This window comes from Vombatus ursinus, unplaced genomic scaffold (genome assembly GCF_900497805.2).
Source record: "Vombatus ursinus unplaced genomic scaffold, bare-nosed wombat genome assembly UNPS02009173.1, whole genome shotgun sequence".
Classification (NCBI taxonomy): Eukaryota; Metazoa; Chordata; class Mammalia; order Diprotodontia; family Vombatidae; genus Vombatus; species Vombatus ursinus.
The window spans coordinates 7,391,856-7,418,917 of NW_020948951.1; the positions used below are offsets into that span (position 1 = coordinate 7,391,856).

A 27,062-nucleotide genomic window follows, 5' to 3' on the forward strand; every position below is an offset into this window, starting at 1 on the left:
ATACTTTATTAAGGGATCACTTCAACTTACAAAATCCTACCCCTAGGGAATTGGGGGAGGAGAGAAGGCATTCCCAACTGCAGGGGTAGAGCACATGGGATCCCCTAAAAGGCAGAGCTTGGGAGATGAGGATAGCCCCTGAGATCCCAGATTTGCCCCTGTTCACTTCTGGGAGCTCTGGAATTATCTTTCTCTGGGATGCCAGGGCATGTGCCTGGTCATGTGGAAAGATTAGTTCCTGGGGATGTATTGTCGGTAGCAATATATGTCTGCATAAAGGAGCTCTGGACTGGGACTCAGGAGACCGGTTCTGGTCCTGGCCAGGTCCCGGCCAGGTCCTGGCCAGGTCCCAGACTCTCTGGATGACCTTAAGCAAGTTCCTGCCCCACCTCTGGACATCAGTTTTCTCATATGCAGAATCAGGAGGCTGAACTTATCTTTAAGGCACCTTCCATCTTTTATATCCTGTGCAAGTCTGTGTATGTTTCAGTCTTTGGTAGCTTCTCAGACAGAAGCAGAGGAGATATGAAGGGGGCTGGGGGTGACCACCTACTCATTTGGCCTAGGTCCAGCCCAGGGTGGTGGGTGTAGCTTAATTTCAAGAGAAGAGCAGGGACCCGCCCCATATTGGACCACTCCATTTCAAGCCGAGGGAGCTGCTAAAACTCCCCACACCGTTCTAGGAATGGTACTGCCTAGCCTCTTTGAGTGGAGCGGGTCTCCCGGGACTGGCCTCTCAAAGCTCCTCCTCAGCCTCTAGCAATCCTCCAACCTTGGTGTGGCCCTGCTCCATCCTGGCCAACAGCGCCACTGATGTAGGCTCTGGTGTCTCAGCTGGTGTCCCGTTGCCCGGAGTAGTAGCGTCAGACAGGGGGCCCGGGCTGCTAGCTTCCTGGGGATACTGACTCCAGCGGCTAGGGGCTTGGGGACCTAGCTCCTCCCCACCTGGGACTGGAGCGTGGAACACCCGGGAGGCGGCGTCGGCGTTCAGCGACCTGGAGAATACTGGGTGGAGGAAGGAGAGGGCAGTCAGGGAAGAGAGTTGGAGAAGGTGAGATATAGGGAGGGGAAACAGCTGAGTCCCCTAGACCCCCTAGGATTCAGTGCAAAGCCCAAGCCGCCCATCCTGGCTGTGCTATGAACCTTTTTTACTCATTTGCAACACAGGGCTAATAAAATTTGCACTGCCTGCCTGGTGGAGGGGTGAGGAAAAGTGCTGTGCTGTATAATGTGAATTGTTACTTGCTTTTGTTATATTGGTTTATACCTGTGATTTCATCAGAGTAGGAATCTCTCGGTATGAATTATTATTCTTCCAATACAATCTTCCAGTGCTTTACTGAGGAGTGGAGGTGACCCACAGTCTCAAAAATTAGGACAGGAAGGGAAAGCTATGGCAGGTGCCATCAGGCTAGTAAAGGTTCAGTGACCTGCATGTCATCAGAAGGCCAGCACTTCCAGGTGGGGAGAGACTCACATCCCAAGGGTAGGCTACCTGCTAAAGATTTTTTGGCCAAAGGTGTGGAGAGGTACATATGCTACATATTGGTGGAATGTGCACCTGCTTTGATGAACCCATAGATCATTGTTACATTGAAATTAACAAAGGAGTGGAAAGGCCTTTAGCTTTGGACTGCAGGACCTCAGCTCAAATATCGACTACCCAAGTCCCCTTGGTACTTGCTTAGATAACCTGGGGGAGTAGAAGGATCACTGGAACTTGAGTCAGGAGATCTCAGTTTTGGAATCCTGTTCTCTCCCCCAACCTTGAGCATGTCATTTAACCTTGGCGACCATCAGTTTCCTCATTTGTAACTATGGGGTTGATACTGCCCTCCCAGAGTTGCTGTGAGATTTTGCAAGCATGACACCCATTAAGTTCTATAGATATATAAGTTAGTATTTAATAATTTAGCTAGATGTCACAGTAGAGAGAATGCTGGGCTTGGAGTCAGGAAGACCTGAATTAAAATCTAGCCTCAGACACTTTCTAGTTGTGTAACCTTGGACAAGTCATTTTAACCTCAGTTTCCTTGACTGTAAAATAGGAACAATAACAGCACCTACCTCTCAGGATTGTTGTGAGGATCGAATGAGAAAATGTTTCTAAAATACTTAGTACAGTTCCTAGTACATAGTAGGTGCTCTATAAATGCCTATTCTCTTCCGCTTCCCCTTCCCCTCCTATGAGGAAAGCCATTTGATCTCTCAGTTTCTTCATCTGTCAAATGAGAGCTGAACTAGATGATTTCTTAAAATCATTTCTAACTCTAAATAAAATCTATGTAGTTAAAAAAAATATATGTGAATGTATGTGTCTGTGTATATATATCTTTAACCCTAATTAGCTGCTGCCAGACTTCACCCTCAGTAGGATCATGTTGGAGGGGGCCCCAAGTGCTCAAAGGGAAGTCAGGGAGGGAAAAGGGAGATCCACTAGGAACTCCATAAGTGCCTGAGGCTGGGAGGCAGGACCTACCTCTGACTGGCAGAAAGTCTTCAGGTGCCTCAGTTTTGTTGGAGGTGAAGGGACTGATGGAAGGGAAGATGATTAGGGCAAAGGACAGCAGCAGGACCTTGGGTGGAAAGAACAAGGGTTACGGACACCACAGCTCCCCTAGCTCCCATCCCAAGTCTCCACACTGGGAGACCCCAGCCCTCCCCTCACTGATGATCAGCTGGGTGATGACTATGGAGATCTAGGGCTAGAAGGCCGGCTTCCTCTCTGCAAAGCGTGATGGTGGAGGTCATTTCCACCATCTAACTCCCGTCTCCAGTTCCTGGTCTCCAATTCCAGCTGTAATCCGTACAGTGGAAAGAGCTCTGGATTTGGAGTCAAGACACTTGTTGGCTTTCTGCCATCAATACCTTCTATGGCCTTGGGCGAGTGAATCCATGTCTCTGGGCCTCAGTCTCCTCCTCTTCAATATGATAACTAGATGATTTCTAAGGTCCCTTCCAGCTCTGACTATATTAAATTCAATTCAACAAGCATTTATTTGACGTTTTTCATGACCAAGACACTGTTCTATTTTATGCTCTAAGCAACTTGTCCAGCCCTAATGTTCCATGGTCTCCCCAGAGCTGACCTTTCTATGTCTTGAGGTCCCAGTAAATTGTAAGCTGCTTCAAAATAATAATAATATCTAGCATTTATACAGTATTTCTGGGAGCACGAAGCAACTTACCTGTTATCTCATCTGATCCTAACAACCTTGCAAGTTAAGGGCTATTATGATCCCCATTTTACAGATGAGGAAGCTGAGGTAGACGGAGGTTAAGTGACTTGCCCAAGGTCACACAGCTTGAGAAAGGATTTAAACTCAGGTCATTTTGACTCCACATCCAGCACTGAATCCACTGTGCCACCTTGAAGGTGGATGGCTCATTTTTTTCTTTGTATTCCCAGTGCATAATTAAGTATGCCCACAGTCAAGGCACCGGTAAATGCTTGTTGAGTTGAACTGATGACCTCTAAGGTCCCAGCTTTGATATTCTATCTTCTAAGGTTCCTTCCAGCTCTCACATTCTGTTTTCTGTTCTAAGATGCCTCCCAGCTTTGGCATTCTTATGTTCTAATGTTCCTTCCGGCTCTGACATTTTATTTTCCATGATCGCTAATTCTCATCCCTGGCTTATGATCCCAGAAGTGGTTCATCAGATCTTTCTTCAGTCTGAGTTGTAGAGTCTCAAATGGGCCTGTAAAGTTCTGTGGGAGTTACTTTTCTGTCCTTTCAGGTAGACTTTAAGTGCCTTGAGATCAAGGATGGTTTTTCTTTTTGCTTTTGTATCCCCAGCACCTGGCAAAATGCCAGCATGTAAGAGGCAGTTTAACACATGTTTGTTGGATTGGTTTGGGGCTAGAACTAAAGTCTGGAATAAGAAAGGCTGTGCCTTCTGTGTCCTCTTCCTCTGCCTCTTTCTTCAGGCATAGATGTTAGGGGGCAGTGGCATTTCCACTGTTGGGAGTAGGGGCCTCAGGAAGAAGTAATAAAAAAAAGTTTGGGAGGAGAGAGGGACCATACCGCGATACAGGTGCCTGTCTGAGCCGATTTGCTGGTGGACTGTACCATGAGGGTCTGGAGTTTCCTCAGCTGCTCCATGAGAGATCTAGAAAGAGAGGGTACAAGGAAAAACCTTGTGAAGCCAGGGCACGGACTTAGGCATCTCAAGTTCAGGCAATTTTCATTTCTGCCTCCTATAATTTCCTTTTCCCTCACCTCTCCCAAATTTCCCCCCTCCCCTGTCTTTTTAAATCTGATCCCATCCTTCAGGGCCCAGTTCAAACTCTGCTTCCTCCAAGAAATATTCCCACTTCCCCTCCCCCCCCCCCCACACACGCGCTCTCTCTCTCTCTCTCTCTCTCTCTCTCTCTCTCTCTCTCTCTCTCTCTCTCTCTCTCTCTCTCTCTCTCTCTCTTTCTCTGTCTCAAAATGCTTTTGAGATTTCTCTGCCATCAGAAGGTCCATGATTCTATTTGTGTGGGGGTTCCTCCAATGGACACAGATTGCAGCCCTTTCGTATGAGTCACCATGAATTGCCCTAACTAGAATAGTTTATCACCCGGTAGCCAGCCTTGTGCTGAAGAGCCTAAGACCAACTAGCCTGGTCCTGGGATTGCCGACACCCAGTAGGTAATACACATGAGCTATAGTTCTCTTCTTGTTTCATAGGTGAGTCTTGTCTCTACAGCTAGACTTTTCACTCCTTGGTGGCAGGGGCCAACCTCCAGCTTCCCCCACAGTCCTGAGCATGTAGTAAGCTTCAGGCAACTCTTGGAATTGCATTTGAAGCTCTAGAGGAAGCCATCAGCTACTGATCTTTTACTGAGTCCCCACTTCTCCCAGGAGTGTGTTAAAGAAGCCAACTCAGGCCAGTCCTCAAAGACCTTACAATCTAGGTGGGTGACATAAGACACAAATATACCAAAAGTTTAAAAGAAGAGGAGAAAAAGAGTTCCAGACATCATGGTTGGGTGTGCTCAGTGCCAAATGAAGAGTAGACAAATATTATAGGTGATCAGAGAAGAGAGTTGTGGAGGATGGGGATCTGGGAAGACTTTCTGAAGAAAATGGAACTTGAGCGGAACGTTGAGGAATGAGGAAAGGAGGGCATTCCTGAGGAGAGGGGACAGGAATGAGCTTGGTGGATGTAAGTAAGAATCTGAACTGGCTGGGGCAGAGGGGATAGGGGCACTAGGGAACAGGGGGGAAGGTGGCTGGAAAGTGAAATTGGGACCAGCGTAGGGGCTGTGAAGGACCTTGCTCTTTTGGGGGCTCTGGGGCTGACTGGCCTGGGCCAACCCCACCTTCCCTCCCTGCACCTGGTGGTATGGAGGGTGGGGTGAGAGTGTTCAAACTTACAGGTTTTGTTTCTCCAAATGCAAGACCTTCCTCTGGAGCTCCTGGTTCTGGGCTGTGCACTTCGACATGCTGCAAGAAGAGAGAGTGGAAGATGTTACTCAACCCCAATCCCTGGATGGGCAAGCCCAAGACAGCTCAGCTCACATGTCAGGTAATGGGACCTGGAGAGAGATGAAATCTCTCCCACCCTCACTTCAACTCAGAAGGGACCTGTGAGGGCAGCTATTGTAGCCCACACCTGAGCAGGAGTCCCTCTACAAAAGCCCCAGTGAGTCCTCTAGCCTTGAAAGCCCTTACTTCTAAGATATCCCGTCTTCTTTGAGACTGGAAGGTCCCTGAAAGAGCATTTAGTCCAACCCTTTCATTTTATGTATGAGAAAATTGAGACTCGGAGAGGAAGTGATTTGCCCAAGGTCTAGGACATCTAGGACAAAATCTACTTGTTGGTCCTATCGACGTTTGGTGCCAAGCAATAGCAGTCCTCATTTTGCTCTGAAGGAAGCTAAGAATTTTAATAGGGAGAAACACGAAGAGGGAGTACATTCTAGGAATAGGGGAGAGCCAATGAAAAAACATGGGTTGGAGCAGAAGAATGCTGAGTTTCAGGGACAGCAAACAGGCCAATGGGGTTAGGGATGGGGGTATATGAAAAAGAATAATGTGAAATAAGTCACAAAGGGAGGCTGGAGCCAGATGGTAAAGGCTTTAGATGTCAAGCTGAGGGGTTTGTATTTTATCCTTGTGGCAATGAAGAGGCATTGAAGCTTCTGGTAACATGGTGAGGTTAAAGTACATGAAAGGGAGTAAAATGTAAGAAGACTGGAAAATAGGAAGGGGCCAGGCTTCGTGACTTGGCCATGGCCATGAAGAGCATTACGTATTTGCTCCTAGAGATAGTGGGGAGTCATGTGAGTTTGTTTTTTTCAGTAGTGAAGTAATACAGTCAGGGCTGTTCTTTATAAAAATCACTTTGGCAGCAACATGGAAGATAGAGTAAAGAAATTTGAGACAGGGAGACCAATTAGGAGACCATTGCAATAGGTGAGCTCCCAGGTAAGGAGAGTCTTTAAAGCAAAGCGGTGACCCACTCTGTGAATAGAGAGAAGGAGAGAGAGGCAGGAGATACTACGGAAGTAGAAACAACTAGACGTTGCGACTGACTGGAAACATGGAAGGAAGATAAGGAAATCTGTTATAGATGCAGTGAATTTGAGATGCCTAGGGACCATACAGGTAGAGATGTCCAGCAAACATTTGATGATGTGGGACTGGATTGGGCTCAGTGTGTAGATTTGGGAGTCATCTGAATAGACATAATTAAACTCATGCCATTTCCAGAAGAGTGTGTAGGGAGAGGAGTGTCCTAGGAAGGAGCCTGGAGGGGCACTCCTGGCCAGTTAGGGGCCAGTAGATAAGCGATCGTGTCCTCCTAAATCTGCTCTTCTTTAGACTAAACATCCCCGGCTCCTTCAGCGGACCTTCCTTCCCATCTCTTGCTCCTTTCTAGCTCCCTCCCTAAAGGATCTGTTGTCTTGCATGACTCAGGCTTCCTTGGGAACCAAGGTGAATGAAAGAGGGTCATGGGAATGTGGAGACAGGTCCTACTGTGGTAGAATGAAACCCAAGACCATGAGTCAGAGGATCTAGGTTCTAGTCCTGGTTCTTCCACTGACCACTTTTGTGGCCTTGGACCAATCATTTGCCTTCTCTGGGCCTCAGCGTCCCTATCTAGCAAATGAAAGGGCTGCATTAGATGACTTCTTTGGTCCCTCCGAGAACAAATAGCTATGCTACTCATTCATTGTTATATGATCCCCTCCCTGGGCCTCAGTTTCCTCATTTGTCAGATGGGAGCAACAATCCCTGGCATGCCCTCTCTTCAGGAATGTTGTGAGAAATGAGTTTACTCCTAGCACAGAACAGATGTTGGGAAGTTCATTACCAGAGCTCCAGCCCATCAATGTATTCCTTCTTCTTTTTCCGGCTCTCTTGTGCCGACTGCTTGTTTCTTATTTTCCTTCGGATCTTCTTGAGCACCCGTTCTTCATACTGCCAGATGGGACATGGAGGAGTCAAGGGGGCAGTCTGTGGTCCTGACAACCTAAGCCCCCACCATCCCAAATTCTTCTGATCCTCAGAATCCAAGCCTCCCTGCCTCTCATGTGCCTACCATGAGGCTCCTGGAATCTCCCAGCTTTCCAGTCCTTTGATTTCAGGTCTAATTATTCTTTAATCTCTTTTATTTTATCTCTTTGGTCGGAAGCAACTGTGTACAACACCAGTTTTCTGAGTGTTTGTTGATTTGCTGTATCTGGGAACCCCACCTCCCATACCTATTGTCCTGGCCTCCAAAGGGATGGGTATAACCAAGGTGATAAGAGCTTGCCATTTGCCTACAGGAACAGTTGACTCTCTGGTGGTACCAGAGCATAGCTGATACGTGGTGAGGGGTAACTGGAAGGCTCCCCACCGAACTGTCTCCTGCAGGCTCACCTGAAATCCTGCCATTTACCAGTTTATTCCCCATGTTAAACAGTACTGCTGGGAGAGGTAACATTAAACACCTAACTCTATAGTGTGACACAGTTTGTCACATTGATTTTCCTCTGGGCACACCAAAATAACAGTGAGGGGAGTAACTCACATTTCTGTACTGCCTCAAAGTTTAAAGACGCTTTTCATCATGACACCCTGTGAGGCCCATAGTGCCATCCCCATTTTACAGATGAAAGAAATGAGGCTGTGACAGGTAACACAACCTGTCCAGGGTCTCATGACTAATAAGTATCAGAACTGGGGTTCAAAGCCATCCAGGTCCTGTGACTCCATGTAACAGAGAATCTGTAAAGTTGTCTTCCATGTAATGGAATGTTGGTGACAATGAATTAGACTGAGAATGAGGAATGCTGGATTTTAGTTGCAGACCCCACAGTTACTAGCCATGTGACTTTGATCAAGTCACTTCACCTCTGACCGAGGCTCCTCATTTACTGTGGGAGCAATGCTGTTCATATCAAGTATCTCATAGGCTTGTGAGGAAAGCCATTCATAAACTTTCAAGGGCTGTGTATAGAGAGGTGAATTGTTATCCCTGTCCCTAGGGGTGGGAGAGCTGTCCAGAATGGAGGCTTAGGGAGTGACTGCCTCTGAGAGAGAACCGGATGATGGAAGGGGCTCACCTTGGTGAGGGGCAGCTGGGTGGGCAGAGTGATGCCCTCCTTGGCAAGGAGCTTCTTCTCATCCTCAGTCAGCACCAATTCCTGGATGTGCCCAATGCTTGACCGCTGCATGGCTGCAGATCCATGCTGCTGCTGCAGGCAGACCCAAAGTCCCAGAGAGGACGGTCAGGGTGCAGGACCTTCCCCCAAAGCTGCTTATGCAGAGCCCAGGCTGGCAAGGGAGATCAAGGGGGAGGAGGGAGGGAGCAAATGGGCTTAATGCCAGTGAGGCTGAAGGTTCAGGGTCAAAAGGAACGGCAGAGCATGGTGGATAGAGCCCTGACCTAAAAGGCAGGAGACCCCAGTTCAGATTCTGTCTCCGCCACTGACCATATAGCCACTCTTGCATATAGCCTTCACCTCAGCCTTAGTTGGCTCATCTGGCAAGAGGCAACCTTGTCATAGTGGAGAGAACGCTAGGTTTAAGGCCTTCCTCCACCACTGGCTCCTCACTCCCCTCCTCTGGACCTTGACTTCCTATCTGGCAGATGAGAGGTCACTTCCAGCTCTTTCCATGATCCCTAAGGTCCCTCTAGCTCTAACTTTCTGTGACTCATTGAGGCATATATGTAGACAAGAACATCTGAAAGGCTGCCATAGCTGTGAGTGGCAGCCAGGACAACCAGGCCAATCTGGGAGCAAGATTCAGGGATAGGAACTGGGGGAGTCCTGTGTGGGAAGTTACCAGGAGACAGAGGACGTAGGGGAGAAGTAGGGAACGGTTCAGGAACATGACAGATACAAGCTGGACGCCGTGAGGAAGGAGCTCACCATGTCTGCATTACTGGATAGGAGCAGGTCCTTGACTGTGAGGGCACAGGATGGAGTTGAGCCTGTCAGCTCTGGCCTGTCCTGGAAGATGCCTTCTGGGCTCCACATTTCTGCCCCGAGGTAAACAGAGCAAGAAAAGAAACCTCTGAGAGCTGTTACCTGCTACAGGGGGCTCTTCGTCCCTGCTCAGCCTTGGGGATCACCTCTCAGAGCCCACTCTCCCAAATTAGGGGAGGAATGGAGGCTTTTATCCTTTCCTCTGGCCCCACACCCTTCTGATACTTGGACTCCTCCCATACCAAGGCCCAGGGACCCCTTCATCTTGGTTCTGTTCCTGAGCCTCTGGAAGCTGCTCTTTCTCACACCGTTCTCTCCTAACCAAATACCCTTCCCCCTCCACATACTCAAATTATCCTCCTTTAAGGTCTTCCTCTTTTCTTGCAGATATGGATTTCCTTGAGTTTAATTTTAGGGTTTCCCATCCCCTATTCCCAATCCTTCTCAATTGATCTATTCAAAAACATCCCAGGCAGGGAGATACTCTAATAAGATGGGATAAAGGGCCTAGCCATAGGTCAATGCCAGCACTCACCCAGATCTATGGACACAGATGACTCTAGCACTTGAGGTCTGGGTTCTTCAGGCCCAGTGGGGCCAGGGCAGGGGCCAGCATGGCAGTAGGAAGGTTGAGAAGCCTTTTGGTGGCCATCTGGGCTGGTCCCAGCCTGAAAGTACTGTGGGCTGTCCTGGAGTTCAGAGGGCAGGTCCTCAGAGATCCCACTGTCACTGGCAGCAGGTGACCAGAGTGGGGAGCTAGGGATAGAGTCCCCACATCCTAAAATGGAGCTAAGGAACTTGTCTGGTTCTGGAGCCGGCTGGGTCTTCTGGGGACCAAAGAAGAAGGAAAACATAAGTGGAGAGGGCTTGGAGCTGGGAGCATAAAAAACAGAAACTCCACTCCCCCCGCCCCCCCTGGAACTATGACCAGGAATGGAACAATTGCTGAGGGCTTGAGCAGGACAGTGAGAAGAGCCCTCCAAGGTAGCTTTAGTTCTAGATCAATGAATAATCTTATGTTTGGGAGTCAGGAGATCTGACTCTGCTGCTCATTCAGCTGGGAGGAGGTCTTCCTTCCGAGGGCTTGTGGTGTGGGGCGGAACTCACTTGGTCCTCAGCATGGGCACAGTCAGAGTCTCCTAGCTCCATGAGCCACAAGACCCCATCCTGTGGGTCAAAGAGAAGGTCTAGAAGCTCCAGGCTGTCAGCGGACCCCATGGGGCAGGAAGAGGCCATCTGGAACTAAGAAGGAAAAGGGCATTAATGTACTTCCCCCTGCCCTCCTTTCAGAGTACTGGACCAGACCCAACTCTCCTCAGAGAGGTGATTGGTACCCCCAGCCCAGAAACTCTTTGCCTACCCGTCAATCTGAGCTCCCAATTTTAGCTCCCAGTCACTGTTTTAGAGAAAGGCAGTGTGAACAGAGCACAGGACTTAGAGCCAGGAAGGGCTGCGTTCAAATCCCACTTCTGGTACCTAGTAAACTGTGTGATCATGGGCAAGTCTCCTTTTGAAAAATAAGGATGCTAATACCTGTAGTAATCATGTATATGAAGGGCTGTAGAAATATCAGTCCCTTCTCTCTCTGTTCTGTCTTTATTTATCTCTTTCTCTCCCTGGTGAATGAAGGCAGGGTAGGTAGGTACCCCTTGGCCTTTTCCACAAGTCTGACTGCACATTTTGTCAAGCATTATGGGCACCTAGTCATATGTCCTGAGCTCCCAGGGAGGGGCTTTAGCCATAGGGAATAAGAGATTGGGCTAGCAGATAGCCAGGGAGGGCATGATGTGAGGGAAAGGGGGACAGACATTCACCCTCTTTTCACCCTTGTCAAAAACTCACTTATCCACTTTTGGACAAATCACTGAGCGTGAGTTTCCCCATCTATAAAATGAAGAAGAGGTTGGCATAGAAGATCTTCAAACCCCCTACCAGCTCTAATATCCTTTGTTTCAAAGTCCCTCCCAACTCCAACATTTTTGGTATCTGAAGTTCCTTCCCAGCTCTAATACTGGCCCAAGACCCCTTCCTCTAGGTTGACTCCTGTACTATGACAGCTACTTCCTGGCCCTGAATTCCAAAGTGCTCCCACTCAAATTTAGATTACTGTCTCTAAAGCCTGAAGGATCTTTCAAAATGATGTAGTCCACCTGCCTGGTACAAACGCGAAAACTGAAGCCTAGAGAGGTTGTGACTTTCAAGTGCTCCCACTCCCCCAGTCCCTTGCATCACCCACCCCTCCTCACCTTTTCTGAGGCTAAGTCCCCATTCAGGAGGGGATGTTCAGGACAGGTTTCTTCTTCCTTTCCCCACCCTGGGGGCAATTTTGGATCGCAACTCCCTGAACCACCAGGCATTGAATCCCTCCCCTAAACTGCTTGCCAAATGCCAGCTGACTTAACTTTATGACAACATTTCCACTCTGGTGAGGGCTAAAAAAATACCAAGAAAGAGCTGAAATCCCACCCCTTGGGACCAATTGGTAAGGGTGGGAGGATTGGGGTGAGTGGCAGGAGACAGGACCAATCAGACAAATCTGCCCCTCCTCCCAGGTGTGTTTAGAAGAGGCGGGGTGACCGTTATCTGAATGTTTTGTGCTTTTCCAGTCCAGAGTGGGCAAAGCTCAAAGTCTCTCGCTCCTCAGTCTTCTGTGACCTTTCCCCTACTTACCAAGAGTGCTTCCTTTTCCATTGCATAGCCTTGGCACCCTGAAACCCAGCCTTCCCCACCTCCAGCTTCCAAGGGCTGAGCTTTTCCCACTCTCTCCAGACACCTGTTGTCCATTGCTGGAGAATTACCCACCCACCCCCAGCCCCCATCAATCTCAGCCTGTAAAAATCTTGCTTACATTTCACCAGCAAGCTCACATGCCCTCCTCTTCCAGGAAGCCTTCCCCAATCCCTATGTTTCTCATTTCACCAAAAACCTCAAAATTTTCTCTTCTCCTCAGAGCCCCTGCAATACTTTGGACCCTTCTCATGCACACATCCTAACACATTACCTCTTAATGTAGTTCTTTGTGTACATCTCTTAACTTTCCCTGCTGGGCCTATAGAACATAGATTATTAGAACTTAGAGATCTTTACAGCATAGAATGTCAGCGCTTGAGGAACATTACAATATAATCCTGTAGTAATAATAATGTTGGGTCGTTTCAGACTTTTTGTGACCCCATTTGGAGTTTTCTTAGCAGAGATACGAAAGTGGTTTGCCATTTCCTTCTCCAGCTCATTTTACAGATGAGGAAACTGAGGCAGACAGAGTTAAGTGATTTTCTCAGTGTCACACAGCTTGTAAGTGTCTGAGGCCAGATTTGAACTAAGGTCTTGGGAAGTTCAGGTCCATCACTATCCATGGCACCACCTAGCTGCCTAACATAGACTGCTATGACTGAAAGGGACCTGAGAAGATAGATGTCAGGGCTAGAAGACCTTCTAGTACAAGTGTTCTCATTTTACAAATAAGGTCCTAAGAGAAGTGAATTTTAAATTCCTTAAGGGAAAACTCTGAGAACAGAGAGGCCAGTTTAACTAGATTACAGAATTTGGGAAAGGGAGTAATATCCAAAGAGACTGGAAAGATGGGTTTGGGTCAAGTTGGTTAGAGGATCTGCTCCCAGAGGCAATAGGAAGCCACTGGAATTGATTGGCAGCAGTGTGTCCTGGAACGGTGAAGAGACTGGAGGCAGAGAGAGCAGTCAGGTTGTAATAAACTACTCAAGAGAAGGCATGAACTAAGGTGGTAGCTGTGGGAAGAGAGAGAAGGGATCAGATAAGAGGAATGTTGTGAAGGTAGAAATGGCAAGATTCAGGTTGAGGAAGAGGGAGGAGTTAAGGAACCCAAGACACTGGAAGTGTGATGGTGCTTTCCACCAAAATAGGGACATTTGGAAGAACAGAAGATTTAGGGAGAAAGAAAACGAGTTCAGCTTTCGACATGTTGAATTTAAGACATCTCTGAAAAATCCAATTTGAAATCTCCAGTAGAGAGTTGGTGATAGAGGACTGAAACTCAATTGAGAGACTAGAACTGGATATATAGATCTGCACAGAAATGATAATTCCTAAAGAGAGAGAGAGAGAATAGAGCAGGAGTTATTAACTTTTTGTGACATGGATCCCTCTGGAAGTCTGGTAAAGTCTATGGACTCCTCAGAATATTAAAATTCATAATTGATTCAAAGGATTCATAATAAAAAAAATGCTATTTACCTCCAGAGAAAGAACTGATGAATTCTGAGTATAGATTGAAGCATACTTTTTTACTTTATTTTTCTTGGTTTTTTTTTTTTTTCGGAAACATGGCTAATATGGAAACATGTTTTGAATGACTTCATATGTATGAAGGTTATTATACTGCTTGCCTTCTCAATGAGTGAGAGAGGGGATGGGAGAAAGAAGAGAATTTAATTTAAAAAAACAAATTTTAAACATTAATTAAAATATTTCATCATTAAATGAAATGAAATAAAATTCATAGTTGAAGGAAGCGCAAAATTTCTCTTAGAGGCTAATAGAAATAAAAAGGTAATTTTTTTTTCTGTACAAGTTCATAGGTCTCAGCTTAAGAATTTGTGGTATAGAGGGAGAAGAGAAGAGGGCCTAATATAGAACTTGGGGGATGATTTACATTTAGAATGTGTGAGTAGGGATAATGAGCCAACAAAGGAGGCTAAGAAGAAGTCAGATGGGTAGAGATGAACCAGGAGAGTAGTATCATGAAAACCCAGAGAAAATACTATCTAGGAGAAAAGGTCTGCAGGAGTGAGATAAGGAATAATTTGCCTTGCTGTAGTGAGGGCCCAATTTAGGGTCAGGTAACATAAATTTGTAATGTACCCAGTTAGCATGGTTATAGGATTTCTTCCAGCTTTGTTCATCAGTTTGTAAGTAGGAATGGAGGAGACAGATGGTGGGAATAACCCAAAACTGAAATTTGGCAAAAGAAAAGCAGCCATAGGACAAGGGAGCAAAGATTTCAAGAGTATAAAAGAGTATAGAGTTGAAATCACTAACTATTGGGTTGAGTTTAGAGGAGACAAGTGAAGTCAGAGCAAGGGTAATGGCCCATGAAAGTACCAGGTTGGGGGGGGGAGGGGCAGACAGCTAGGTGGCACAGTAGATAGAGCTCCAGCCTTGGAGTCAGGAAGACCTAAGTTCAAATCTCAGAGGAGGCCTCAGACACTTGACACTTACTAGCTGTGTGACCCTGGGCAAGTCATTTAATCCCGATTGCCTCATCAAAAAGAAAAAAAAAAAGAATGCGTTTATACTTGGCCCCTTGCAGTAGGCCACACAGGCTTTGGTCCTCTTGCTAAAGGAGAAGTGCAGTCAAAGGCTCCTGATTGATTCCTGGGTCTTTGTGATGAAGGTGGGTATGGGGGAAGTGAGAGACCTGTGTCAATCAAGGATTATCAACGCATCCAAGAAAAGATGTTCACTTTGTGGACTTTGAGGAATGCCCAGATTCCCTTTGGACTTACCAACCGGAGACGAAGAATTTCTCTTTAACTTTCCTTCCTCATTAGCAGCTATGGCAGCCACAAGTATGTGATAGTGAAAAGGGGTGCTTGCTTGGGCAAGCTTGAGACTGGACCTTAACTCTCTGGCTTCCTCTTTGTATTGTGTTTCTTTTCCTAAATACAGGTGACTGAACAGCAATCCTGAGATGGACACTTTCAGCCCTGGTGGTAAGCTTGTGTATGTGCGAGATTAGGAGTTCTTAGGTGCTGACTGATAGCAGGAGGTGGTTCCTGCAACTATAGAACTTCTCAGAGGCTAAGAGGCACACTGCTGCCAAAAGAAAGCCTCAGGATGATTCTGCAGCCAAGAGCTAAACCTCATGCCTTGCCCTGGCTTACCAGGGCTTGCTTAGCTAGTTCAGTTGTTCCACAGTGTGTTTCGTATTCTAAGTATTTGCCAATGATTGCTTATGAGTTTCATGTTGCAATCATTTCTTTTATTTTGCAGGAAATAAGTATTTGTCCTGTACCTAATATCTACTATTCTGGGCCATGAGTACCTTTCTAGAAGGGACCCTATTTGGTGGAGCCTCTGGACATAAACAAAGCCTCTGTTTTGTTGCAGAGATTTTTCTTGGCATTTCACTTTGGGATGGGGATGTAATGAACTAGAGACTATAAGAAAAGCCTGACTCCTTCTCCAGATGTTACACTCCTCCAGGGCTGAACAGCTTGAGCCTAGGGCCAGAGTCCTTTGTGGGAATATGGCACCCCATGGTAGATCAGGAATAACCCTGAAAACTTTAAGGCCGTTCTCTGTGAACTCTCTCTTCTCCCCTTCCCTCTGATAAAATATATCTAAATCATTTCCCATAACTGTAATTTTAGTAACTATCTAAACAGGAAATGAGGTTTGTATGGCATTGTTCATTGGTTTTCTATAATGTTTGCTCCTTTTTCTAGGTGACTCAAACAATTTCTAATTAGTCATTCTAGTTTGCAGTCTGCTGTCTATCCCCATTAATTTTTTTTTAATATAGAGCCAACATTTATCATATACCAAAATAAAGTCAAAATGAATTCATAAGTTAGATGTAAAGGCTGATATTATCAGCAAACTGGGAGAGCAAGGAATAGTTTACCTGTCAGATTTATGGAAAACAGAAGAATTCATGACCAAACAGGAGATAGAGAACATTATGGAATGAAAAATGGATACTTTTGATTACATTAAATTGAAAAGTTTTTGCACAAAGCCAATGCAACCAAAATTATAAGGAAAGTAGAAAATTGAAAGTAGAAATTAAAGCTATCTATAGTCATACGAAAAAATGCTCTAAATCACTATTGATTAGAGAAATGCAGATCAAAACAACTCTGAGGTACCACATCATACCTACCAGACTGGCCAACATGTCAAAACAGGAAAATGATAAATGTTGGAGAAGATGTGGGAAAACTGGAACACTAATGCATTGTTGGTGGAGTTGTGAAATGATCCAACCATTTTGAAGAGCAATTTGGAACTATACCCAAAGGGCTATAAAAATGTACATACCCTTTGACCCAACAATAGCAATTCTAGGACTGTATCCCAAAGAGATCATACAAATGGGAAAAGGACCCACATGTACAAAAATATTTATAGGGGCAGCTAGGTGACGCAGTGGATAGAGCACTGGCCCTAGAGTCAGGAGGACCTGAGTTCAAATGTGACCTCAGACACATAATACTTCCTAGCTGTGTGACTCTAAGCAAGTCACTTAACCCCAATTGCCTCGCTAAAACAAAACAAAACAAAACAAAATATATTTATAGCAGCTCTTTTTGTGGTGGCAAAGAATTGGAAATTGAGAGGATGCCCATCAATTGGGGAATGGCTGTACAAGTAGTGGTATATGAATGTAATGGAATAGTATTGTGCTATAAGAAATGATGAGCAAGTGTACTTCAGAAAAACCTGGGAAGACTTGTATGGACTGATGCTGAGTGAAGTGAGCAGAACCAGGAGAATGTTGTACATAGTAATAGCCACATTGTGCGATGACTAATATTGATAGACTTAGCCCTTCTCAGCAAAGCAAGGATCTAAGACATCTGTAAAAGTCTCATGATGGAAAATGCTATCCACATCCAAAGAAAGAACTATGGAGTTTGAATGCAGATCACAGCATACTATTTGCTATTTTTTTCTTCTATTGTGTTTTGTTTCCTCTTTCTGGTGGTTCCTCCTATTGGTTCTAATTCTTACTTATAACATCACTAACGTGAAAATATGTTTAATAAGAATGCATATGTATAGCCTATATCAGATTGTGTGCCATCTTATGGAGGGAGGTGGAGAGGGAGAGGAAGAAACATTTAAAACTCAAAAGCTGGGGCAGGTAGGTGGCGCAGTGGATAGAGCACTGGCCCTGGAGTCAGGAGGACCTGAGTTCAAATTCAGCCTCAGACACATAATACTCCTAGCTGTGTGACTCTGGGCAAGTCACTTAAACCCAATTGCCTCACTAAAAAAAAAAAAAAACAAAACAAAACTCAAAAGCTTATGGAAGTGATTGTTGATAAATCAAAATAAATTAATAATTATTTTAAAAAGATTTTTTAAAAGTATGCTTCATCCATTGGTTCTAATTCTTTTCAACATGACTAATGTGAAAATATGTTTAATATGAATGTATATATAGAGCCTATATCAGATTGCACACTGTCTTAAGGAGCAGGGAAGGAAGGTAGAGAGGAAGAGAAAATTTAAAACTCAAGATCTTACAGAAGTGAATGTTGAAAACTAAAAATTAATTAATTTTTAGAAAAAGTATGCTTCAATCTGTGTTCAGACTCCATCAGTTCTTTCTCTGGAGGTAGAGAGCATTTTTCCATCATAAGTCCTCAGCTGATCATGGTACAATATTGCTGTTACTGTGTTCAGTGTTCTGGTTTTGCTTACTTCACTTTGCATCAGTTCATATAAGTCTTTCCAAGTTTACCCAAAACCACCCTGCTTGTCATTTCTTATAGCACAGTAGCATTCCATCACAATCATATACTGAAACTTGTTCAGCCATTCCCCAATTGATGGGTATTCCTTCAGTGTCCAATTCTTTGCCACCACAAAAAGAACTTTTGCAGTAACTTCCTAATTGTTCTTCTTACTTCAAGTCTCTCTCCCTTTTCCAATTCATCTTCCACACAGTTGCCAAAGAGATTTTGCTAAAGCATGATTCTGATGGTGTCAATTGACTACTTGATAAACTTCATTGGCTCCTAGTTACTCTAGGGTCAAATACTGACTTCTCTGTTTTATACCCAAAGCCTTTCACAACCTGACCCTGACCTACCTTCTAGCCTTATTACATCTTCCTCTCTTCATACATTCTATAATCCAGCCAAACTGGTCATTTTCTCTTCTTCATACTCCATCTCCCATCTCCATTCTTTACATTGGCTTTTCCCCATGCCTAGAATGCACTCTCTCCTCATCTCTACCTTTAGAATTCCTATTTTCCTTCAAAGTTCTGCTCAAGCATCACCTTCTGCATGAAGCCTTTCTGGATTTTCCCAGTGGCTATTGTCTTCCCTTTTCAAAATTAATTATTGTATTTGTTTTGTATAAGCACGAATTGCATGGTGTCTCCTCCAAGAGAATATAAACTCCTTGAGGACAGACACTGTTTTTGTTTTTGAATTTTTTTATCCCAAGCATCTAGCATAGGCCCTGGTACATAGTAGGAACTTAATAAATATTTGTTAAAGATGATAATTATAGTGATACATGTAGGCTTTCCCCCTTTGTCAATAGTATCCTTAGGGTATAAATATAGTAGTGAGGTAACTGGGTCGAAGGCTATCAAAAAATTTTTGTAACTCCTAATTCTGCTCATTGCTTTCCAGAGAGATTGAATCAATTCTCCGATTTCCCAGCAGTGTATATATTGTACTTGTTTTTCCTATCTGGAGTGGGGATATTTAAAGCCATAGAAAGCAAGATGAGTATTCCAATCCAATTCAATTTAACAATCACTTATCAATCACTGTGCTATGTTGGAGAAACGAAGGCTGGAAAGGTATGTAGAAACCACATTTTGAAGGGTCTTCAGTGGAAGGCTGAATTCCAGGTTTATATTTTATCCTATCTAGGGTTTCTTACCTGGGGTTCATGAACCTGGTTCATGGTTTTTTCCCCAATATTTTTATAACTGTGTTTCAATATAGTTGATTTCCATTGTAATCCTCTCTGTTTTATTAGATGCATTTAAAAACATTCTGAGAAGTGGGCCAGGGGTTTCACTAGAGTGCCTAAGGTCTCCATGACTCAAAAGAAGGTTGAGAATCCTTACTAGAGATGGTGGTTTGATCCTGTCTGTCGATTTAGGGAACTGTGTCAAGAATGAGGGTAGATGGGAATAATGATAGTGATAACTATCCCTCATCCAGCTCTTTATTTGATTCAGCATCCTCAAGTTCCTCTTATACCTAAAGCTGGGAAACCAGGAACTAAAGTGAAACAGATCCTGCCTCCAGGGAGTTCACATTCTACTGAGAGAAGACATCACATATATAGAGAAGTCAAAGAAAGTACATACAGTATAACTTGAGGGAAGAGAAGGGGGTGCTACCCAGAGGAAGGCCTCTTAGAGGAGGTGGTACTGGAGCTGAGCCCTGAAGGGAATAGTGAGTGTGAGGAGGGCGAACTATTTAGGGCTGGATCCTGTGTGAAAGCCCAGAGAAAGAGACTGGAACATTGTTTAGGGGGAACATCTCGTAGGCTGGTTTGGCTGGGACATAGATTGTCATCAGCCTGGAAGAACATTGGGAGCTAGACAGTGAGGAGTCAACATATCAGAAAGCTCTTCTGGGTACCAGGCACTGTGTTAAGTGCTGGGAAGACAAACATAAGCAGAAGGACAATCCTGCTCTCAAGGAAGTTCCCTTCTATTGGAGGAAGATGATGCATACAAGGAAGCTGAAGGGGGATAGAAGGGGGGAGAAGGTAGAGTAGCATGATGGAGAAAGCCCAGAGAATCAGGAGGGAAGCCTGGCTGACAAGAGACAGGTGGGAAGACGTAGCTGGCCTGGGCCCCTGAAAATGGAGACTCTGGGAGAACCAACCAGTCAAAGGAAGGGTCTGCAGGAGTGGAGTGAATGTCCAGGGTGAGAAGGCCTCAGGAGCAAAGATGGAGGGCTTAAAGATGATCCTATTTATAATATCTCTGTGAGGTGAGTGATGTGTACTTACCCTCATTTTCAGATGGGAAACTGAGGCTCAGAGAGATTAATCGATTTTGTCCGTGATCACACAGCTAACAAGTACTATAACTGGCACTCAGACTCAGGTCTCCTGGTGGCACATTTCCGATATCTTTCTACCACATCTCCCACATCTCAAAGATGAGACCTGCTGAACTGAAGCTAAGCTTTTTGTGTTGAGAAGAGCTAATAGGCGAGGTAAGATATTTATCTCCCACTGTCCAGTAGCACATTTACCAGTTGAGGAGGTGGAGGTAGAGGGGGGAGCAATATCATCTCAGGAATGTCATGATGCAATATTACTCCATCGTGCCCCAAGATGGCTTCACAGTGGTATGATGTAACATATCACCCCATCGTCTCATGACCCCATGAAGGCAACCAGGTGTGTTTGGGTATTGCTACACAATACGGTCTTCCTGCTGGGGTGCGCTGTCTCTCTGAATCTGACTTAGAGGCCCACTTTGGGGGCCACTGGTTCTTGAAAAAGACCTTAGAGATGGTGTGGTAGAGTGTTCTCATTTTGTAAAGGAAAAAGCTAAGGTACTGAGGGCTGACAGTGCTAGGATTTAAATGCAGGTCTTCCGGGTCTCATGACTCTTCAGTACAGAACGTTGTTGGACCATCCCTGAAAAAGCATCATAAACCCTCCAGGGAGAGGGAAGCCCAGCAGCCCTTGAAGAAGCCTGTTCCATCGTGGGGCTGCTCTAACCAGAAGGAAGTTTTTCCTCATGGAGAGCAGAACTAACTATCTGTGGCCCTGTAACTTTCACCCGTTTCTCCTAGTTTTGCTACCTGCGGCCAAGCAAGATAAGTCCAATCTTTCATCCACACGACATTTCTTCAGGTAAGTGACACCAGCTCTCGTGACTCCGGCCTAAGTCTTCCTGTTCTTCAGACTGGAAATATCCTTTTTTGTGTCAAACACTGTCAGTACCTGTGTGACCTTGGGTCAGTCACCTGACCTTTCTATGCCTTAGTTTCCTCATGGAGGAAATGAGGGAAATGCACTAGATTATCTCTAAGGTTCTTTTCAAGTTCTGTGATCTAGAACTAATATTAAATAGGGAATTCTTGTTCAGGTGGGACTGGATAACCGCTGAGATCCCTACTTAAGCCAGATTCCAGAAGCTCCTATCATCACCTGGGGGGGGGGGGTGCATTTCTAAAAGAAAAGGTCAGCACTTAACCATTAACTTAATGGTGCGCTAAAAGGTGAAATGTCAGATTGCCGTGAGGAGTTGTTTTAGGGGAAAAGGCTTCTCCTAAGAGCTAAATGAGCCGAGGGAAGTGGACTGGGCCCTTGAATTTCCAAGAACTGTAGGAATAATCAAAAGATAAAAACCGGGGCACAAAAACACTGAATGATCTTTTAGTAAATATTATGAATTAAACGAATCAACTAATCCCGTGTCTAAAAGATGAACAAGCATTATTAGAGAGGAGGAGAACTTGGGAACCATATGTTCCAAAAAGATGTTGATGACCATGAACAGACTTGGTGTCGTACTCCTCGATACCAAGGGAATACTTTATAGAATTAGATACAATTATGACAAAATCCATATGGAGAAATAAAAGCTCAAGTATACTGAGGGAAATAATGGCTGGGGAAAAGCATACATGAAAGGGATTTGGTATCATCAGATCCTCATATTACAAAATAATAATTATCACAATGCTGGTACTAGATTTAAAAAATGGGAAAATAGATCAGGGGAAGAGATTCAGTAAGCAAGATGGAGAAGCAAATGTGCGTAGCAGCCTAGTGTTTAATAAACACAAAAACACAAACTACTTGGGAATTCTGTATTTGAAAACATTTGGGAAAATGGGAAAGAATTTTGGTGGAAAATAAGTTTAGGTCAGACACCATATGGTGCTGTATTTTTGCCAGAGAAAAACCTATCTCCCTATATACTTAATTTTTATCTTTTTGGCTTTGAAAGTCCTTACCAGTCTGGCTCCTTCTTGCCTCTCCAGTCGTCCTCCACTCACACGAAGATCCAAAGACACTGGCTTCTTGCCGTTCCTCAGCCGCAGGCCGCCGGGTCTCCTGACGTGGAGTGTTCTCACGAGCTGTCCTCTTGCCTGGAGTGCTCCCTCCACTCACCTCCACCTCCTGCCTTCCTGCAGGATTCAGTTCGAATCTCACCTTCTGCAGGAAGCCTTTCCTGATCGCTACCTCCTTGCCTTTCCTCCCTCCCTCCATTCCCTTTATCCGAGGGGATCTCCACTCTACCCGGTTTCTAGCTGGGATGTACATAGTGGTTGTCAGGCGCTCTCCTCCATTAAACTGTGAGCTCCTTCAGGGCGAGGACTGTCTTTCATCTTTCTTTGTATCCCCAGAGCTTAGCATAGTTATACAGTTGTTACAGTTGTTGTTCAGTCTTGCCTGACTCTTCCTCACCCCATTTGTAGTTTTCTTGGCAAAGATACTGGAGCCATTTGCCATTTCCTTCTGCGGTTCATTTTGCAGAAGAGGAAACTGGGGCAGAGTTAAGTGACTTGCTCAAGGTCACACAGCTACTAAGTGTCTGAGACAGATTTGAATATGGGTCTTCCTAATTCCAGGCCCTGCAGTCTATCTACTATACCACCTAACTACATCCTGTATACAATAGGCACTTGATAAATGCTTTCACTGACTGACTTTATTTTTTGGTCTGAATCTGTAATTTTATGAGGAACTCCCAGTGTAGAAACTTCCTCTTTTGATGCAAATAGGTAACTTGTCTGTAACTTAAAGTATTGAGAGTTACCTGGGGCCCTGAGAGCTTAAGTGACTTGCCAATGGTAAGACATCAAGTCTGATGTGCCAGAGGCAGGTTATGAGCCAAGGTTCTCCTGACTCCAAGGTCAGGTCTCTATCCATGGACATCCTGCAAGAGCCCGAGCACGTGCTTATGTATATATGTATACATATATCTGTATATTTACACCATGCACATAAATTCCAAATGGATCTATGATATAAACATTTAAAATTACACCATAATAGAGAAAAGAAGCCTATATTTTTCACAATTAGCAACCAGACAGAGAGTTAGGGGAGTTATAAAAGACAAGTCTGACACTATGAAAAAATTTCATGCGTTTGCTTGGAAAGTGTCTTTAGCATCAAAGCGAAGTATACCGATTCATTTTTTTTTCAGGCGGGAGTGAATGGGAAATTGTTGGTCAGTCAACTAGTATTTAATTACTGTGTGCCAAGCATTGTGCAAAGCCCGGTGATATTGTTGCATCATTCCTAGCTCCACTTGAGAGGCACCCTGGGAAAGACGCTGGACACAGTGGCAGGATGCTCGGTTGAAATCCTAACTCTGATATCTATTGGCTATGAGACCTTATGAGACAAGTCACTTCCCCTCTAGGAGCCTCAGTTTTCTCATCTGTAAGGTGATATGAATAATGTTTGAACCATGAGTTTTGTGCAGAAAGTGCTTTGTAAACCATGCAATGCTACAGCAAATTAGACAGGGCTGGGTCCATAGCAAGAGTGTGCTTACCGTGTTGTTTCCTGTGCTCCACTTTCCCTTAAGAGTTTACAGAATCATAGAATCTCAGCGCTGGCAGAGACCTCCGAATGCATCTAATATAACCTATTTCTGGACCGGGATCCTCCATACAACAACATCCCCGATAAACTTAGGCCTTCAGTGTCTGACTGAAGAACTCCAGAGATAAGACAACCAAGACAACCACTTATAGACTGAAGCAGCTCATTCCACTTTTTGAACGTGTCTGTTGGATGGAACAGGATGCTTTCAGAGGTAGGGGAATCTTTATTCATATTCTAGACCACTCCCTTGGGGCCTGAGCTGGAAGAAGAAGCCAAGACTTAACTACCTTCTGCTTGGGAACCTCCGTTCCCTCAGGTCTGGCACTGCCTGCTACTAGGGAAGCCAATTGCTTTCTTCCTGGCCCAAGTGAGGATGAGTAAGATGCCTTGTGACTGGGGTGTGGTAAGTGTCATAGCTCCGGGGGAGACTTGGGCAAAGGGAAGGAGAGTGACTGATCTGCTTGTTACGCAGTTTTAACTGATTAGAAATTAATTGCCTTCAACTCCCCTACACCTGGTCAGTGGTGGCCCCAGGATCACCCAGCCCTCCTTCATTGCAGTTCAACTCAACCAACATCTATTAAGTACCAGCAAAACTCCAGAGTTGGTGCTGGGCTCTGGGAATACTAATCAGAAACTAAACGACGCCTGCCCTCAGGGAGCGATTGAGTCCTCCGCCACTCTCACCTGAAGAGAGCAAGACTTCAAGTCCTGCAGCTATGGAATGCTGGGGGCTACCTAGGGTTCCCTTGATGTTCTTCATATCCCTGAGAAACCTCCTAGGAAGGAGCAGTCAGTCAATAATTGGAAGGGAATTTCTTCATTTTGAAATCCTTTGGGTTTAAACTGCATTCTTGAGGAATAACAGCTGGGTTCTTCTCCCACCCCCAGTCTCCTTCCCGTTTACTAAGTTGTGACCCAAGTAGAGGTAGAGAAGGTGGGGGATGTGACACAGTCGGATATAGTCATAGGGTTTAGAACTAAAATGGGGGGCAGCTAGGTGGTGCAGTGGATAGAGCACGGGCCCTGAAGTCAGGAGGACCTGAGTTCAAATCTGGCCTCAGACCAAACACTTGACATTTACTAGCTGGGTGACCCTGGGCAAGTCACTTAACCTCAATTGCCTAAAAAAAAAAAAAAGAGAGAGAGAGAACTAAAATGGACCTTTAGAATCATTTATTCCAACCACCTCGTTTTACAGATAAGAAAACTGTAAGGCTCAGAGAGAAGGAACTTGTCCAAGATCCCAAAGGTAGTAAGGAGCAGCAAATCATTGATCCTCTGCCCTAATGGCTCAGGTGTGTGTCTCTGTGGAAGGGGAGGGTTGTTACATGTGTGTATTTGAATGTGACATGTATGCATGTATAGTGTGCAATTATTTTATATGTGGTGTGTTTTGTACATGGGTACATTGAAATGTACTTGTGACTGTGTATGTCTGTCTCTTTCTATGGGTAACAGGAATCCTGTGCATATCTGAATGTATATATTGGGAAATGTAGAGGATTAGGTCTCACTCATCTTTGTATCCCTTAAGGTACCTAACTGGTACTAGGCATTAATTAAATTGAAAATTCAACTTTTCAGAATCTTAATTTCAGTGGTATGGCCCAAGTGTGGCTACTTTCCTCCTTTGCAGCTGCATTCCAATGACATTCTAGTTCTCATCCTGTGACTCTGTCCTATTGATTGGTGACCACTCACCATGTCCCACACGCTCCAGACCTATGACGTTGCGCTTCAGCCTTCTTCCTGACGTGCCCACATATGTGTCCCTTCTTGTTCTAGGGACTGTAATCAAATTAACACTGCCATTCCTGGAAAAGATATATCAATCAATTGTCCTCTGAGTCCATTCACTCTGGGTGACTTCCCAAGCCAAAACACTCCTCCTGGCTGCAACCCCCTATATGTTTTCTTTTCTCCTATTAGAACATAAGCTCCTTTAGGACAAGGATTGTCTTGCTTTTTGCACGGCTGTCTTCAGAACAAGACATGCCTAGCACAAAATAATACCAATGTTTTATCATTCATTCATTCATTCGTTCGTTCATTTGGTATGGGTACTCCTTCCACTGATGTAGGTTACAGTTACTGCAAGCTTTAATGGATGGTTTCATGAACTATTGTGTTTTGAGGTGTACTTTTTTTAATCATCCAAAGGTCAAAAATGAACCTCTTTGAAATTAGTGAGACTGTTTCTCCCATGTATAGTGAACATTCCAGGCTAGAGCTTTCTAGGTTGGTGGGACCAGATAGATCTTACTCTCTGCTGGTATGGAAGCTTAGAAGCCCGGTTGACCTCCGTGCCAAGGTGAGGCATTGTAGGAAGACTTCAGCTATGGCCACTCTTATGTGTTAAAGCACTACAAATGGGGGTGCAGCTGGGTGGCACAGTGGATAGAGCACCAGCCCTGAAGTCAGGAGGACCTGAGTTCAAATCTGGCCTCAGACACTTGACACTTACTAGCTGTGTGACCCTGGGCAAGTCACTTAACCCCATTGCCTAGCCAAAACAAAACCAAACAAAACCAAAAAACAAAGCTCTACAAATGGAATTGGGAGACCAGCATTCCTATGATAACAGGATTATTAATAGCTACATGATAATGATCAAGCCAGCTGTCCTCTATGAGCTTCCGTTCCCTCATCTGTATGAAATATTTTTGTTGTGAAGAAAGTGCTCTGTGAACCTTTCAACACCAAGGAAGCGTGAGTTATTATTGTCGTAACAAAAAGAACCTGTTGCGGGGCTACAGGGGCTCGGGCTGTCCTGTTCTCTGCATCCAGTCATGCGGTCAGCTGGCACTCAGTTCACTCATTTGCCCACGCTCTTTGGTTCTTTACGTTTCCACCCCAGCCTCTGGGGAAGATTTGCTCGTCACTCAGGCTTTGGCTTATGTCTACAATTTCCTCAAAATGGGGAGGGAATAGAAGGGCATTCAGTGTACAACGTAAAGCAGATATTTCCTGCACACACGAGATACTAAGTGCATACCTGTCACTAGTATGCACTGGCAGAAAGACGTCAAGCAGATTTCATAACTTAGCTTATAAGTACTGTTCTACTCTTCTGGGATACTTCGAACCAAGCCTCAGAACAAGAAGCTGCTTGTGGAAATGCTAAATTTCAGTTAGAGGTTAGGGGTAAAGATGTCATTTTTCCCCTGATTCAAGTTCTCATCCTGAAATCCATACATGAACCCTTGGAGGGGTCTTTGGACCTTGGGTTTAAAAACCCTGTTCTGCAAAAATACAGAACATGTAAAAGTGGAACTGAAAAGGCCTAGAAATAATCTTGTGCTCTAGTCCAATGTGCTGAATAAGCACTGTTAGAGGTCATCTCAAAGTCTGAGAAGAAGCGGGGGGGGGGGGGGGGGGG

General features: G+C 44.9%; 1 protein-coding gene across 2 annotated transcripts; it reads right to left on the minus strand.

Annotated features, from left to right (window-relative positions):
* On the minus strand, positions 1 to 20,118 carry CREB3L3 (cAMP responsive element binding protein 3 like 3). Of its 2 annotated transcripts, none has more exons than XM_027851179.1 (10): positions 20,108 to 20,118; positions 10,517 to 10,651; positions 9,945 to 10,236; positions 9,353 to 9,462; positions 8,543 to 8,674; positions 7,306 to 7,412; positions 5,364 to 5,432; positions 4,026 to 4,110; positions 2,480 to 2,576; positions 1 to 1,005 (listed from the first exon to the last, which is right to left on the minus strand). In XM_027851179.1, the coding sequence occupies exons 1-10, from the start codon at positions 20,111 to 20,113 to the stop codon at positions 737 to 739; spliced, it is 1,302 nt and encodes a 433-aa protein (XP_027706980.1). In that variant the 5' UTR covers positions 20,114 to 20,118; the 3' UTR covers positions 1 to 736. The 2 variants fall into 2 exon arrangements, with proteins under 2 accessions (XP_027706980.1, XP_027706979.1); XM_027851178.1 differs by lacking the exon at positions 20,108 to 20,118 and adding an exon at positions 11,656 to 11,802.
* Between the last annotated feature and the right edge of the window lie 6,944 nt (positions 20,119 to 27,062).